The 10,687-nt window shown below is 37.4% G+C and overlaps 3 protein-coding genes across 4 annotated transcripts; 1 reads left to right on the top strand and 2 right to left on the bottom strand.

Annotated features, from left to right (window-relative positions):
• Positions 1-2,798: 2,798 nt before the first annotated feature.
• LOC106083412 (WASH complex subunit 1) lies at positions 2,799-4,596 on the bottom strand. The gene has a single exon (XM_013246375.2). The coding sequence runs from the start codon at positions 4,510-4,512 to the stop codon at positions 2,998-3,000; it is 1,515 nt and encodes a 504-aa protein (XP_013101829.2). The 5' UTR covers positions 4,513-4,596; the 3' UTR covers positions 2,799-2,997.
• Positions 4,597-5,150: 554 nt separating this feature from the next.
• On the top strand, positions 5,151-7,883 carry LOC106083449 (stimulator of interferon genes protein homolog). Of its 2 annotated transcripts, none has more exons than XM_013246469.2 (6): positions 5,151-5,207; positions 5,411-5,579; positions 5,648-6,004; positions 6,494-6,699; positions 7,353-7,635; positions 7,705-7,883. In XM_013246469.2, the coding sequence occupies exons 1-6, from the start codon at positions 5,166-5,168 to the stop codon at positions 7,788-7,790; spliced, it is 1,143 nt and encodes a 380-aa protein (XP_013101923.1). In that variant the 5' UTR covers positions 5,151-5,165; the 3' UTR covers positions 7,791-7,883. The 2 variants fall into 2 exon arrangements, with proteins under 2 accessions (XP_013101923.1, XP_059226331.1); XM_059370348.1 differs by lacking the exon at positions 5,151-5,207 and adding an exon at positions 5,257-5,291.
• On the bottom strand, positions 7,855-8,951 carry LOC106083450 (origin recognition complex subunit 6). Its single transcript, XM_013246470.2, has 3 exons — positions 8,777-8,951; positions 8,579-8,708; positions 7,855-8,523 (listed from the first exon to the last, which is right to left on the bottom strand). Exons 1-3 carry the CDS (start codon positions 8,839-8,841, stop codon positions 7,930-7,932), a joined length of 789 nt encoding a protein of 262 aa, XP_013101924.1. The 5' UTR covers positions 8,842-8,951; the 3' UTR covers positions 7,855-7,929.
• Between the last annotated feature and the right edge of the window lie 1,736 nt (positions 8,952-10,687).

The raw sequence follows: 10,687 nt of genomic DNA, 5'->3' as shown, positions 1-10,687 counted from the left end.
TCAGAGAGGTTAAAACTGCGGCAATTATAATGCCCTACATTTAAATTATCACTATAAGCAAACAATGAGGAGCGAAAAAACGATTTATCGCACGCAATATTCATAACTAAAAACGCTCTAAAGGCTCAATGAAAAATTAATTGCTAAAACAAAAAAAAAAATGCAAAATAATAGAAATAAAAGACTAGTACGCACGGGATCCATTGGCAACGGTGCAGCCACATCTCCATTAGCGTTGCTTGGCTCAGCACTGCCAAATAATTGATCACATTCAGTCGCATTCACTGTTTTAACGTCACCATTCAGAAACGTAAGGCACATGTGGAGCCGGTGATCCTCGTCAAATTTCATTAGGTGAGCCAGCTCGTTACCGTCCATAGGACCGATCTACGTGGGAACATGATGAATAGTGTTTCATACCCATGGTAGTCGGTTGTACGTACCGGATTAACCCGATGGAATCCTTCGTCGGCAAGGGCTGCCGTCTAGGTGTACAACACACTGCTACAACAACTAGTGCTACCGTTGTGCGGCTAAAGTCGGAATTTCCGAACTTTTTGGAGTCAAATGACTTTTTGTAAAACCTTTTGAAAATTCTACTCTTCTGCGAATTTTTCTGCAAAAGTTTGACTTTCAATTGTTCAGCGTTACGAGTTTACGCTTTAGTTCCAACCCGATTTTCGAGGTATCTACCTCCTCCTTGTAGTCCAGGTGCATCTTTTTCAATTCTTACCAAGCTCCAGCCTATTATTTATTGAGAAAAAACCTGCAAACCTGGTTGTTGTAGCAGTGTGTTGTACACTGAGGCGGCAGTGTATATCGCCATCTGCTCTTGCCGATGAAGGACTTCGTCGGGACAATCCGGTACGCACAACCGGCTGCCATAGGATTGACGGCAAACCTGATGATAACCATTGGTTTTTTGAAAGCGCTAATTACTTACCTTGTCATATCAAGCATCATAGGCATTCAGTATTTAAGCAAAAGTCGGTTTCGCCGGCCTCACTCTAACACTCTACACTCGATCGCACTGATTGAGCGCGACTGCAGCTGCAGCTAGTGCGTATGGAGCATTCCACTATTCGCAACTTGTGGACGGGCCCCGTAGCTCCCAGATAAGCTTTTCGTGATAACGATAATCACCACATAGAACGGAGCTCAAGGTTCCAGTCTGCATGGTGCTTATAGTTATCCCCAGGGATTTGGAGTTGAGTGGAACGTGGAGCGGAGCGGGCCTATATTACCGAAGCGGATCAGTTTCCAATCTCAAAATTCGTTCCGCTCCGACAAAATAAAAAAGTTTTAATTTGTATTTTTTTGACTAGCGAACTTGTGATTTTTTTAAAAAAGTTAGCTTAAGTTAAATCGTTATCTTAACCAGTAAGGACTACATAATACACTACAACTATATGATACCGTAAAACTACCCTACAATTATGAATTCGGGCAGTACATATAATTATATGAGAGCTACATCATAATCTGCAGACTTTTTTTCGAACAGATCGTTTGAAAATTGTAGTTACTACGGCCTCATAAATGCATATCCGGCGATAAAAATATGCAGGAGATATATTTAAATCTGAACCGATTTTGATGAAATCTTGCAGATATATTAAGATCAGTTACAAAACAATCAAAGTCAAAATTTGTGCAGATCGGTTGAAAATTGTTGTTAATACGGCCATATAAGTGCAAATCCGGCCATAAAAATATATGGGAGATATATTGGATTGCCCAAAAAGTAATTGCGGATTTTTCATATAGTCGGCGTTGAAAAATTTTTTCACAGCTTGTGACTCTGTAATTGCATTCTTTCTTCTGTCAGTTATCAGCTGTTACTTTTAGCTTGCTTTAGAAAAAAAGTGTAAAAAAAAGTATATTTGATTAAAGTTCATTCTAAGTTTTATTAAAAATGCCGATTTTGATGAAATCTTGCAGATATGTTAAAATCAGTTACAAAACAATCAAAGCCAAAATTTGTGCAGATCGGTGGAAAATTGTAGTTACTTCAGCCATTAAAGTGCAAATCAGGGGATACATATATATGGGATCTATATCTTATTCTGAACAGATTTTGATGCAATCTTACAGATATGCTAAGATCAGTAACAAAACAATCCTTTTCAAATTTTATGCAGATTGGTTGAAAATTGTAGTTACTAGAGCCATTAAAGTTCAAATCGGGCGATACATATATATGGGAGCTATATCTTAATTTGAACCGATTTTTACCAAAATCAATAGCATTCGTCCTTGGGCCAAAAAAGTGATATGTGCAAAATTTCGTGATTGAGCAACAAATACAACCTGCACTTTGATTACAAGAATACATGGACTCACAGACGGAAATCGAATCAGAAAGTGATTCTTAGTCGATCGGTATCTTATCAATGGGTCTAGCTCTGCTCCTTCTTAACGTTGCAAATAAATGCACAAACTTAAAATACCCTGTACCACAGTAGTGGTGTAGGGTACAAAAAACGTAAAGACGTAAGTGTAATAAGGTTGGCAGCTAGTAGCAAAATTAATTTTGAAAAGTTTGCCAAAGTATAAAAATTGAGTGAGTGCTGAATTTTCATTTATCCCTAATTATAATCACGTAAATAGAAAACTACAATCCATTTCATGTAGTGGTTTTATTTAAGAACTCCTATAATGAAAATTTATGAAATTTTTACACTTCATTCGTGTGATAACTCAAATTATTTCAAGTAGTGTAAGGAAACTTGATATGCAGAGTAAAAGTTAATTTAAAAGTTAGTTAATACGCATAGTGAATTTTAAAATTCTTTTTTTATATATATTTTTATTTTGGTTGAGTTATATAGCAATTGATTTGGATACCTGGTAATAACTCCTAATGGATATGTTTTAAAACAACAACATATTTTCGTAATACAGGTGTATATACATACATATATACAATTGATAATCAATACCATGTATTTTTACAATCATGTCGAGGGAAGAATATTTCTCTAAAACAGTAGCAGGTTAATCAACCCAATCAGCATCGTTAGAATCATCGTCCTCATCTTCGGAGGCAATCTTTGTTCTCGCTACAGGTGGAGGAATCAACGAGGATAGTCTTGAAATTACCGGATTACCAGACGGTGTACTCGTGGTCGATGATTCGTTTTTACGAACATTATCCTGATTTTCTTTCGCCCCGGAAATGCCTTTTCTTCTCATCAATAATTTATTATGCAAATCAGTCATTAGGTCTCCTCCGGGACTAGGAGTATTTTTTCTTTGCTGAGTGTTTTGCGCTATCCCTGGATGGACACTGTTTTCACTGTTGTTGGATGTTATGGGTGCCGCAGCTCGTTTTAGGGGAGCTTTACCCATTCCACCGGCGTTGCGTATTGCCGCCATTAATTCAGACCGGGAATCTGCAGCAGCAGAATTAGCTGTAGATATGTTTGGTTTTTGTGCAGGTGGTAGGGGTGGTGGAGGTGGAGGTACCAAGTTAGAAGTCATCGGTGCCGGTTGTGGTGGTGGGGGAGGAGGCGGAGGTGGACAATCACCTAATTTGTCTGCAGTACTCTTAGATACTTGTTCAACATTAGATTCTTTTGAAGTTTGGCTACCTTTAGCACTCTCCTGCATCAGCTGATCTAAGTCGGGTAGCGATTCAACTACCAATCCTAGAGAAGGCGCAATCTTTTGTTTTGCTTCCTGCCCTTCGAAGCGCAAGTCATCTGCTATTCCCTGCAAATCTGGCAAATCCCATGGCAAATCTAACTCTGGAGCTTCAATCAGTTTAGGGGTGTATTTTAATCCACCTGATGGTGTAAGCTTCTCATTTCTGTGTGCTAACGAGTGGGGTGCTGGCTCTAGAACATGTTTCGATGTTGTCTGATTACTTGCAATGCTCTTTTGGTTTCGCTTGGTTCTTAGCAATTTAGCTCGCTTCCAGTTTTCGCGTTTCTCTGCATTTTCCTCCTCCAAACTGTATGGACTGTATTCACTGTTGAATAACAAAACGGATGCCACAGATCTTAAATCATTTGGCAAGACTCCCAAATCTTGAACTTGCTTAATATTTAATCGTTCTTTTTTCATGTTGTTGTCAACGCCAGTAGTTTGATCCGTTTCTCTGACATGGAAGAACACGAGCTTCTCATTTATGCTAGGTAAACTCAGGTCTATTTTAGATTTCACCTCGTAGCCTTCTGTTGCATTTTTTACTCCCTTAACCTCGTCACTTGTAATGCTTTTTTTAAAGGTTACTGGAATATCATCCTTGAAAACGTGATTAGCCGGAAAACGAGCAGGAGCGTATATATGGATAGCCTTACGAGTTCCTTGTAAACTTTTGATCTTCTCCTGTGATTTCTTTATGCGACTTTGCAACTCCCCCACCTTTGCATTATTTTGCTCAATTCTATTGTCGATGCACCGAAATATGGTGTTAATAGTATTTTGAAGACTATCCAAAGCATACGCTGCCTGGATGATAGTTTCCTCATGACGTAAGTCAGGTGGTACAATAGGAACGGTGAACATTTCAACTTCAACAATTAAAATTAAAACTGAAATACAAAATTACAGTCACAAAGAGTGTTCACTAATCAATATGCATATGCATCGCAAAAAATCGACTTTAATCGATGCTTGGCCTAGGCAAATTTATACAAGGTAAAGTCACTAACCGAACAACAACGAAATCATGTATGCAACCCTGTGGCTTTGGTGGCGTAAATTTCCATTGGGCTGTCAAATTTCTGTACACTGTCAAATTGACATTCCAGTTTTTATTTGCATTATCAAGTGTAGCAGCCACAAGATTAAAAGATATATGTAAGTCAGTTTTATGTCACGTTCTGTGACAAATAAGGCTAAGAAATGACAAGTAAAATATGAAAAATTATATAAAATCAAAGAAAATAAAAAATCGATGTACCGTTCTTGCCACAACCTGTAATCAACACATATACACGGTGAGTACGGCCATGATATGCCGTCTAAAAGGGCCATTATCATTTGGCACATAACGTGTTTTTCAATATCTGTCAATTAATGATTACACATTTCTTTGTAAACGTTAATCGATAGACGCCATTCATCGAAAAAATCAAATTATTTTGAATTTTCAGCCATGACTGATGGTTTTGTGCACATGTGATGCATACACCTTTGTTTCTACCAATACTATTACAATGACCATACATCAGATGTGCCATGTAAACTCTGCATTACTGGTAAGTTATCGATAACATGCAATTACAGATAATAAGAATAAAACAGCAATTGAAGAAAAAAATAAATATAATTCCCATTATTCAGTAATAATGAGGGAATCTTGGATAATTCCAGATAACACTTTATTTAAAATAAATTTTACTAGCGACTGACTTGTTACATAATTTAATTTATTTAGTTTTTACTGTTCTTGATCATATAGTATAGGAAATGTATCGACCTATTCCTACATTTTATAACAGCTGATCGAAACACCACTACCGAGAAATCTGCAATGCCATCAAAAAAAGAGGTGCTGCAATGCCACTTACCTTTAACAAAACAATTTCGATCTGATAAAAGAAAGTGTAGCAGTATGTTTGACTATATAGGTAAGTAAAATACATTGTTAATATCAAAACTGAAAAAAAATCTATCTATTTGGCAAACTATTTTTCAGATACATGCATTCAAATATTATGCGTGGTTGTTATAGCAGAGCTATCCAGGCGTCTATTCCTTTACCTAAGGGAAATACTTTGGTATACCAACTACTATGAGAGCACTGGAAGTGACCAATGGTGGATAATGGCTAAAAGGTGTTTCAGTGTGAATATTGAAACAATTGTGATTGTTATGTTGGTTGTGTTTGCAGCATTGGTTAGATTTGCTATGAATGCAAAATTTATTCTACCACCATTAGGATGGCTTTGTTATATACCATTATATTGGTTGCTTATCGGTGTCAACATTAGTTTCTCACATCTATCATATGCTAATTGGATACGACAATCTCATGGTTTGGATTATGCTGAAGGTAATTAATTTCGTAAATTTTAAATACTTAGTTGATTTTTTTTGGACCGTTGCTTTTACAGAGCACATCTCGTTAAAGGTTCTTTTTTTAATAAGTAGAAAGCAGTCCCAAAAAAATTTCTTTAAAAATTAGCCGGTTTATTTGATGGGTATTTATCACCGGAGGGGACAACTATGAGCACCACACACGGTAAGAACTTTGTGAGGTGTGGCTACCGTCCAGAAGCTGCGTATAGTGGAATGCTCAGCAGGAATTACTGCAACTGTAGTTGCAGCCATTATCGAGTGATAGTCTTAATGAGAGGGCCGGTCGGCACTGGCTCTGATTTAAATATTGAGTGACTGTGATACTCGATATGACAAAGCGAGTTATTAGCGCATTAAAATAACTAATGGCCATCATGTTGCCCCGCCATTTCTTTGATCGTTGTACCTTTGTTTGCTTATAACATTTAATTTTCTTATATTTTTATTGATTTTTGTCTTATAGGCATGGCATCTAACTATTTTCATGGATACCTTAAACTTACATTACCATCTCATACCGGGCATCTGGGCTTAAAAGAACGGATTGAGCTGTACGAGGCAAAGGAAAAGGTGGAGTTCGCCGTAAAGCGTTTAATTATTTTGGTGCCAAATACAATGTTTGTAAATTCACGAATCGAAAGTCGTATACTGACTAAGGCAGGAGTTGTGGTAAGTTAATTTAAGAATTAAAAAAATCCTTTCGAATCTCATATACCTCATGAAACGCATTTGACAAGTTCTTTGCAAATCCAATGAAAATTGTTTCAAAATTTAGCTCAATGATAATGGCCTTAATGCCGAAGTTTTATGAGGAGCTTTCCATGGCTGGAAAATGTTTTGATGTTATATCTACACAGAATTTCAGCTCATATGCGCATATTCTAACCCGAGATCCAGTTCGGTTCGCATATCTATTCTCCATTTAAAGTTATTCAAAAAATATGGGTTTTTTCTTGCGGGAATTCTCCTAATCCTACTGCAACTTAAGTTGTGCTAGGTCATGCCCGCTCGGTGGCGAAACAAAAAAGCGTAAAGCTGCCCAAAAAGTTATGGTAGCATATTCAACTTGGATTGAACGACACCTCCCCATAACAGCAATCCTTATTTACATATCCAGCAAACATTGCACTGTAGCAGTTTATAGACCGTTTTCCTTTTGATAGACAGTCTACATCATTAAAAGGCATTGAGAGCTCAAACGTAATCAAATGTTTACTCTAGATGGTGATTTTTCACACTGTTTCATGGGATATCATGAAAGAGTTCATCCCCAATTTGCAATATTATCTTGACCTAAAAAACTTTTTTTCTCTAATATCTAGCCTCTAGAGACGATTGTAAAGAACAGAGCTGGAGTCGAAAGGCCTTTTAAAAACGATGTTTATAAATTTACTGTGCCTATAAATGGAACTACATACTATGTCGCCTTGGAAGGTGCCACACCTATGTTGTCCTTCTTTGAAGCCATGACATACCAGCCATCCACCACTTGGCAAATGAAGGAAATGAAAAGAGAGATATTATTGAAATTTTATAAACACTTAAAGAAACTTTTGAAGGAATGGCCACCAACTGAGGATGAGGCAGAATTGGTTTTGTATAATGGTTGAGTATTTTCATTGTAGAAATATTGAATTATGCAAATGTTTAATTATATTTTTTTTACATTTGCAGCTTACAAAAGTAATGGCCAACCACAAGATGTTGGAGAAGTTTTACTTAGCCACATTACAAATATGTGGAATGAGGGGCGTTCATAAAATAAGCCTGTCTAGAAAACAATGCAACGAAGCTCTCTTTTTGCACTCAAAGAATATTGTTAACTATAATTTTTAACTTTTTTTGTGTTTTTTTTTTTTTAATAAACTAACAAAAAAATTGTGGGTGTTTCATTTTTTTTCAACAACCCAATATAATTTGATCGTTTTCCCCTTCCAACTCGTTTTCCTTATCGTTGACACCTTCCTCTTGCTTTAACTTGGCTTGCGCCATGGCTAGCATGCGCTTCTTCCATTTACCATAGTCTTCTATTTCGAAACGTTCTCTTTTGGACTCAGGGCAACGTTTCTCTTCTACTTTATCGCTTTCCTCCGAGTCTTGTACTTTCAATTTGTTGTCCATAGTGTTTTTGTAGTGTTTAGCAATTAGTTTTTCCCAACGTTGCTCTAACTGTTGGAACTGGGCGGGTCGAAGATTACTAAACGGCATTATCTTTGTCTTTGATATTTTCTTTTGACAGAGCTTACAAGCCATAAATACAGCCATACTTGCATACTGGGGATGAGTATCATCAACTTCTGTTTGTTCACTGGCGATGACTTTGCGATACAACTCCAACAATTCATCTGCTTTCTTTTTTACTTCTTGTAAACTTAATTGTATGCAAATATCATTTACGCCAACCAATTTGTTGAGATCCAATAACTTTTCAATCATACGTTTATTGTTTGTATAATGAGATTTTTTTAAGCCCGAAAGTTTCAGCGCTTGTTCCTGGACGATATAAAAAGTTTGATTACTTTTTTTCATTATATTTATGGCAATATACCTTATCAAATGCTATTCCCAGCATTGTAGCTGCTAGGTCGGCACATAAAACGATTTTGCCATATTCATTTATTTGGAGAGGTACATTGGTGGACCTGAGTTCAAGCAATCTTACTAATTCAGTAGTTTTTCTATATGAAGGAACAGCGAGTAAAATTATATGTGTTTATGTAGTTTCGCTGAGCTATGATTATCTTACTCAACAATATTTGGCTCGTCTATAAGACCCATTTTAGTTATTTGTTGTTCAATTAATGTGGTCATGACCGCGAAATTATAATGAAACGAAAACAAAAAAGCACTTGTAAGCTATTTTTTTTACTTGAATTAAGTTGAATGAACCGCTGTGGTAAAACTTTTTGTTATTTGGTTGATGGCTGATTTATTTGTTTACATAAATTGGCGCCAATTAAACCATCGAATAATCGATTTTGTAAGTACAAAAATCGCTGTCAACAAAATCGATTTTCAAGTTAGTTGTTTAGCCAATTTTAAATTCGAAAACGATTATTCGATTCGATTATTTTAATATAATTTAAATTAAATTAAATTTGAGAACCCTCTATGTGGCCGACTAGGCCTGTTTCAGTGGATTTGCCGTTACTATATGCATGATGTTACCGCCATAGGCGATCTCCAGGGATCTTTGCCTTAAGATTTGTTTCTATCCACCTCTTAAAAGTCTTCAGCATAAAGGATAACAGACTAAAAGGACGAAAATCTTTTGCCTTCGTGTGGTAGGGTTTTCCTGCTTTCGGAATGAAAATGACCTTCGTGTCCCCCAATCTCACAGGTATATATGACATTCTGATACAAGCAGAGTATATCTCCCTAAGCCTATCAGACAGAGCTTGTAATTCAACCGGTGATATATCATCAGGGCCTGGCGACTTAAAGGAGTCAAAACTTTTTATCGCCCAAAGGATTTTCGGTTCAGACACAATTTCCCTAATAGCCTCCGACGAATGTATATCAGTGACAACCTCTTCTGGCATCACGTTGTCCGTTGGAGAATTTCCCGGTAAAGGTGTATCAACGAGTAGTTTTAGTGTTTCCTCACTAGACATTGTCCATACATTCTCTGACTTCTGGATATACCCTACCGTAATAGGTCTCGAGGACAGAATCTCCCTTAGCGTAGAGGCCTCAGATGAATCCTCCACGGAGCTGCAGAATTCTACCCAGGATTTGTTCTGAGCCTTTCTAAGCTCGGCCTTATATTTTTATAGCTCAGCCTTATATTTTTATAGCTCAGCCTTATAGATATCCCAATCGTATGGTGCTCTTGTGGCTTTTGCTCTGTTGAAGAGTTTTCTGCAGTCCTTCCTTAGACCAACCAGCTCTGGGGTCCGCCATGGCGGTCGCTGTCTGCCCCTTGGCTGGACGCTAGAGCCTGCTGACACAAGCGAGTCATTCAGGGCCTTCGAGATCCGCTTAACCACTATGTCAATATCCTCCGTAGTTTCCACTTCCATTTCTAGTCTAGAAGGCATAGTGGTGCAGAATTTGTGCCGAAATGTATCCCCATCCGCATTTCTTCTGTTTAGCCGAGGGACCACTGCTCCAGTATTTTCCCCAAGGCTAAAACTAATAAACGATGATCAGAGAAGCTGTGGTCATCCAACACTTTCCAGTGGCATATTCTTCCACTTATATCTAGTACCTCCTGGGCCGGTCGGTTTATCCCTTTTATTACAAATCGCCGGATTGCAACTTATAATATATTCAATAAGCAGCTCACCCCTTTCGTTGACATCCGAACTTCCCCATATCTGGTGATGTGCATTAGCATCACTTCCTACAATGAGGCTTTTCTTCCCTACAGAAGCAGCTACAACCAGCGACTTAAGGTTTGAAGGCGACATCTCGGAATCGTGTATATATGTACATATATGGCAATATAGGGAAGCCAGCCAGTAATGAGACTTTTTTATTTCAAGGCTGGCTGCTACTAAATTTTCACTGCTTAGCGACGGAAGAAGAAAAACATTTAGTTAAAGTTACTAATAGTTCCTTCTGAGTGTTGCCTGTGCATTGAGGGCTATCCATTTTGTAAAAAAATTCAGCAACTTCATATGTATGTATGCTAACAAGACCATCTTAAAACTCC

The sequence above is a fragment of the Stomoxys calcitrans genome, chromosome 5 (assembly GCF_963082655.1).
Source record: "Stomoxys calcitrans chromosome 5, idStoCalc2.1, whole genome shotgun sequence".
Taxonomy (NCBI): Eukaryota; Metazoa; Arthropoda; class Insecta; order Diptera; family Muscidae; genus Stomoxys; species Stomoxys calcitrans.
Note: the sequence above shows the minus strand (reverse complement) of the source record. Positions and strands in the feature narration are given on the sequence as shown.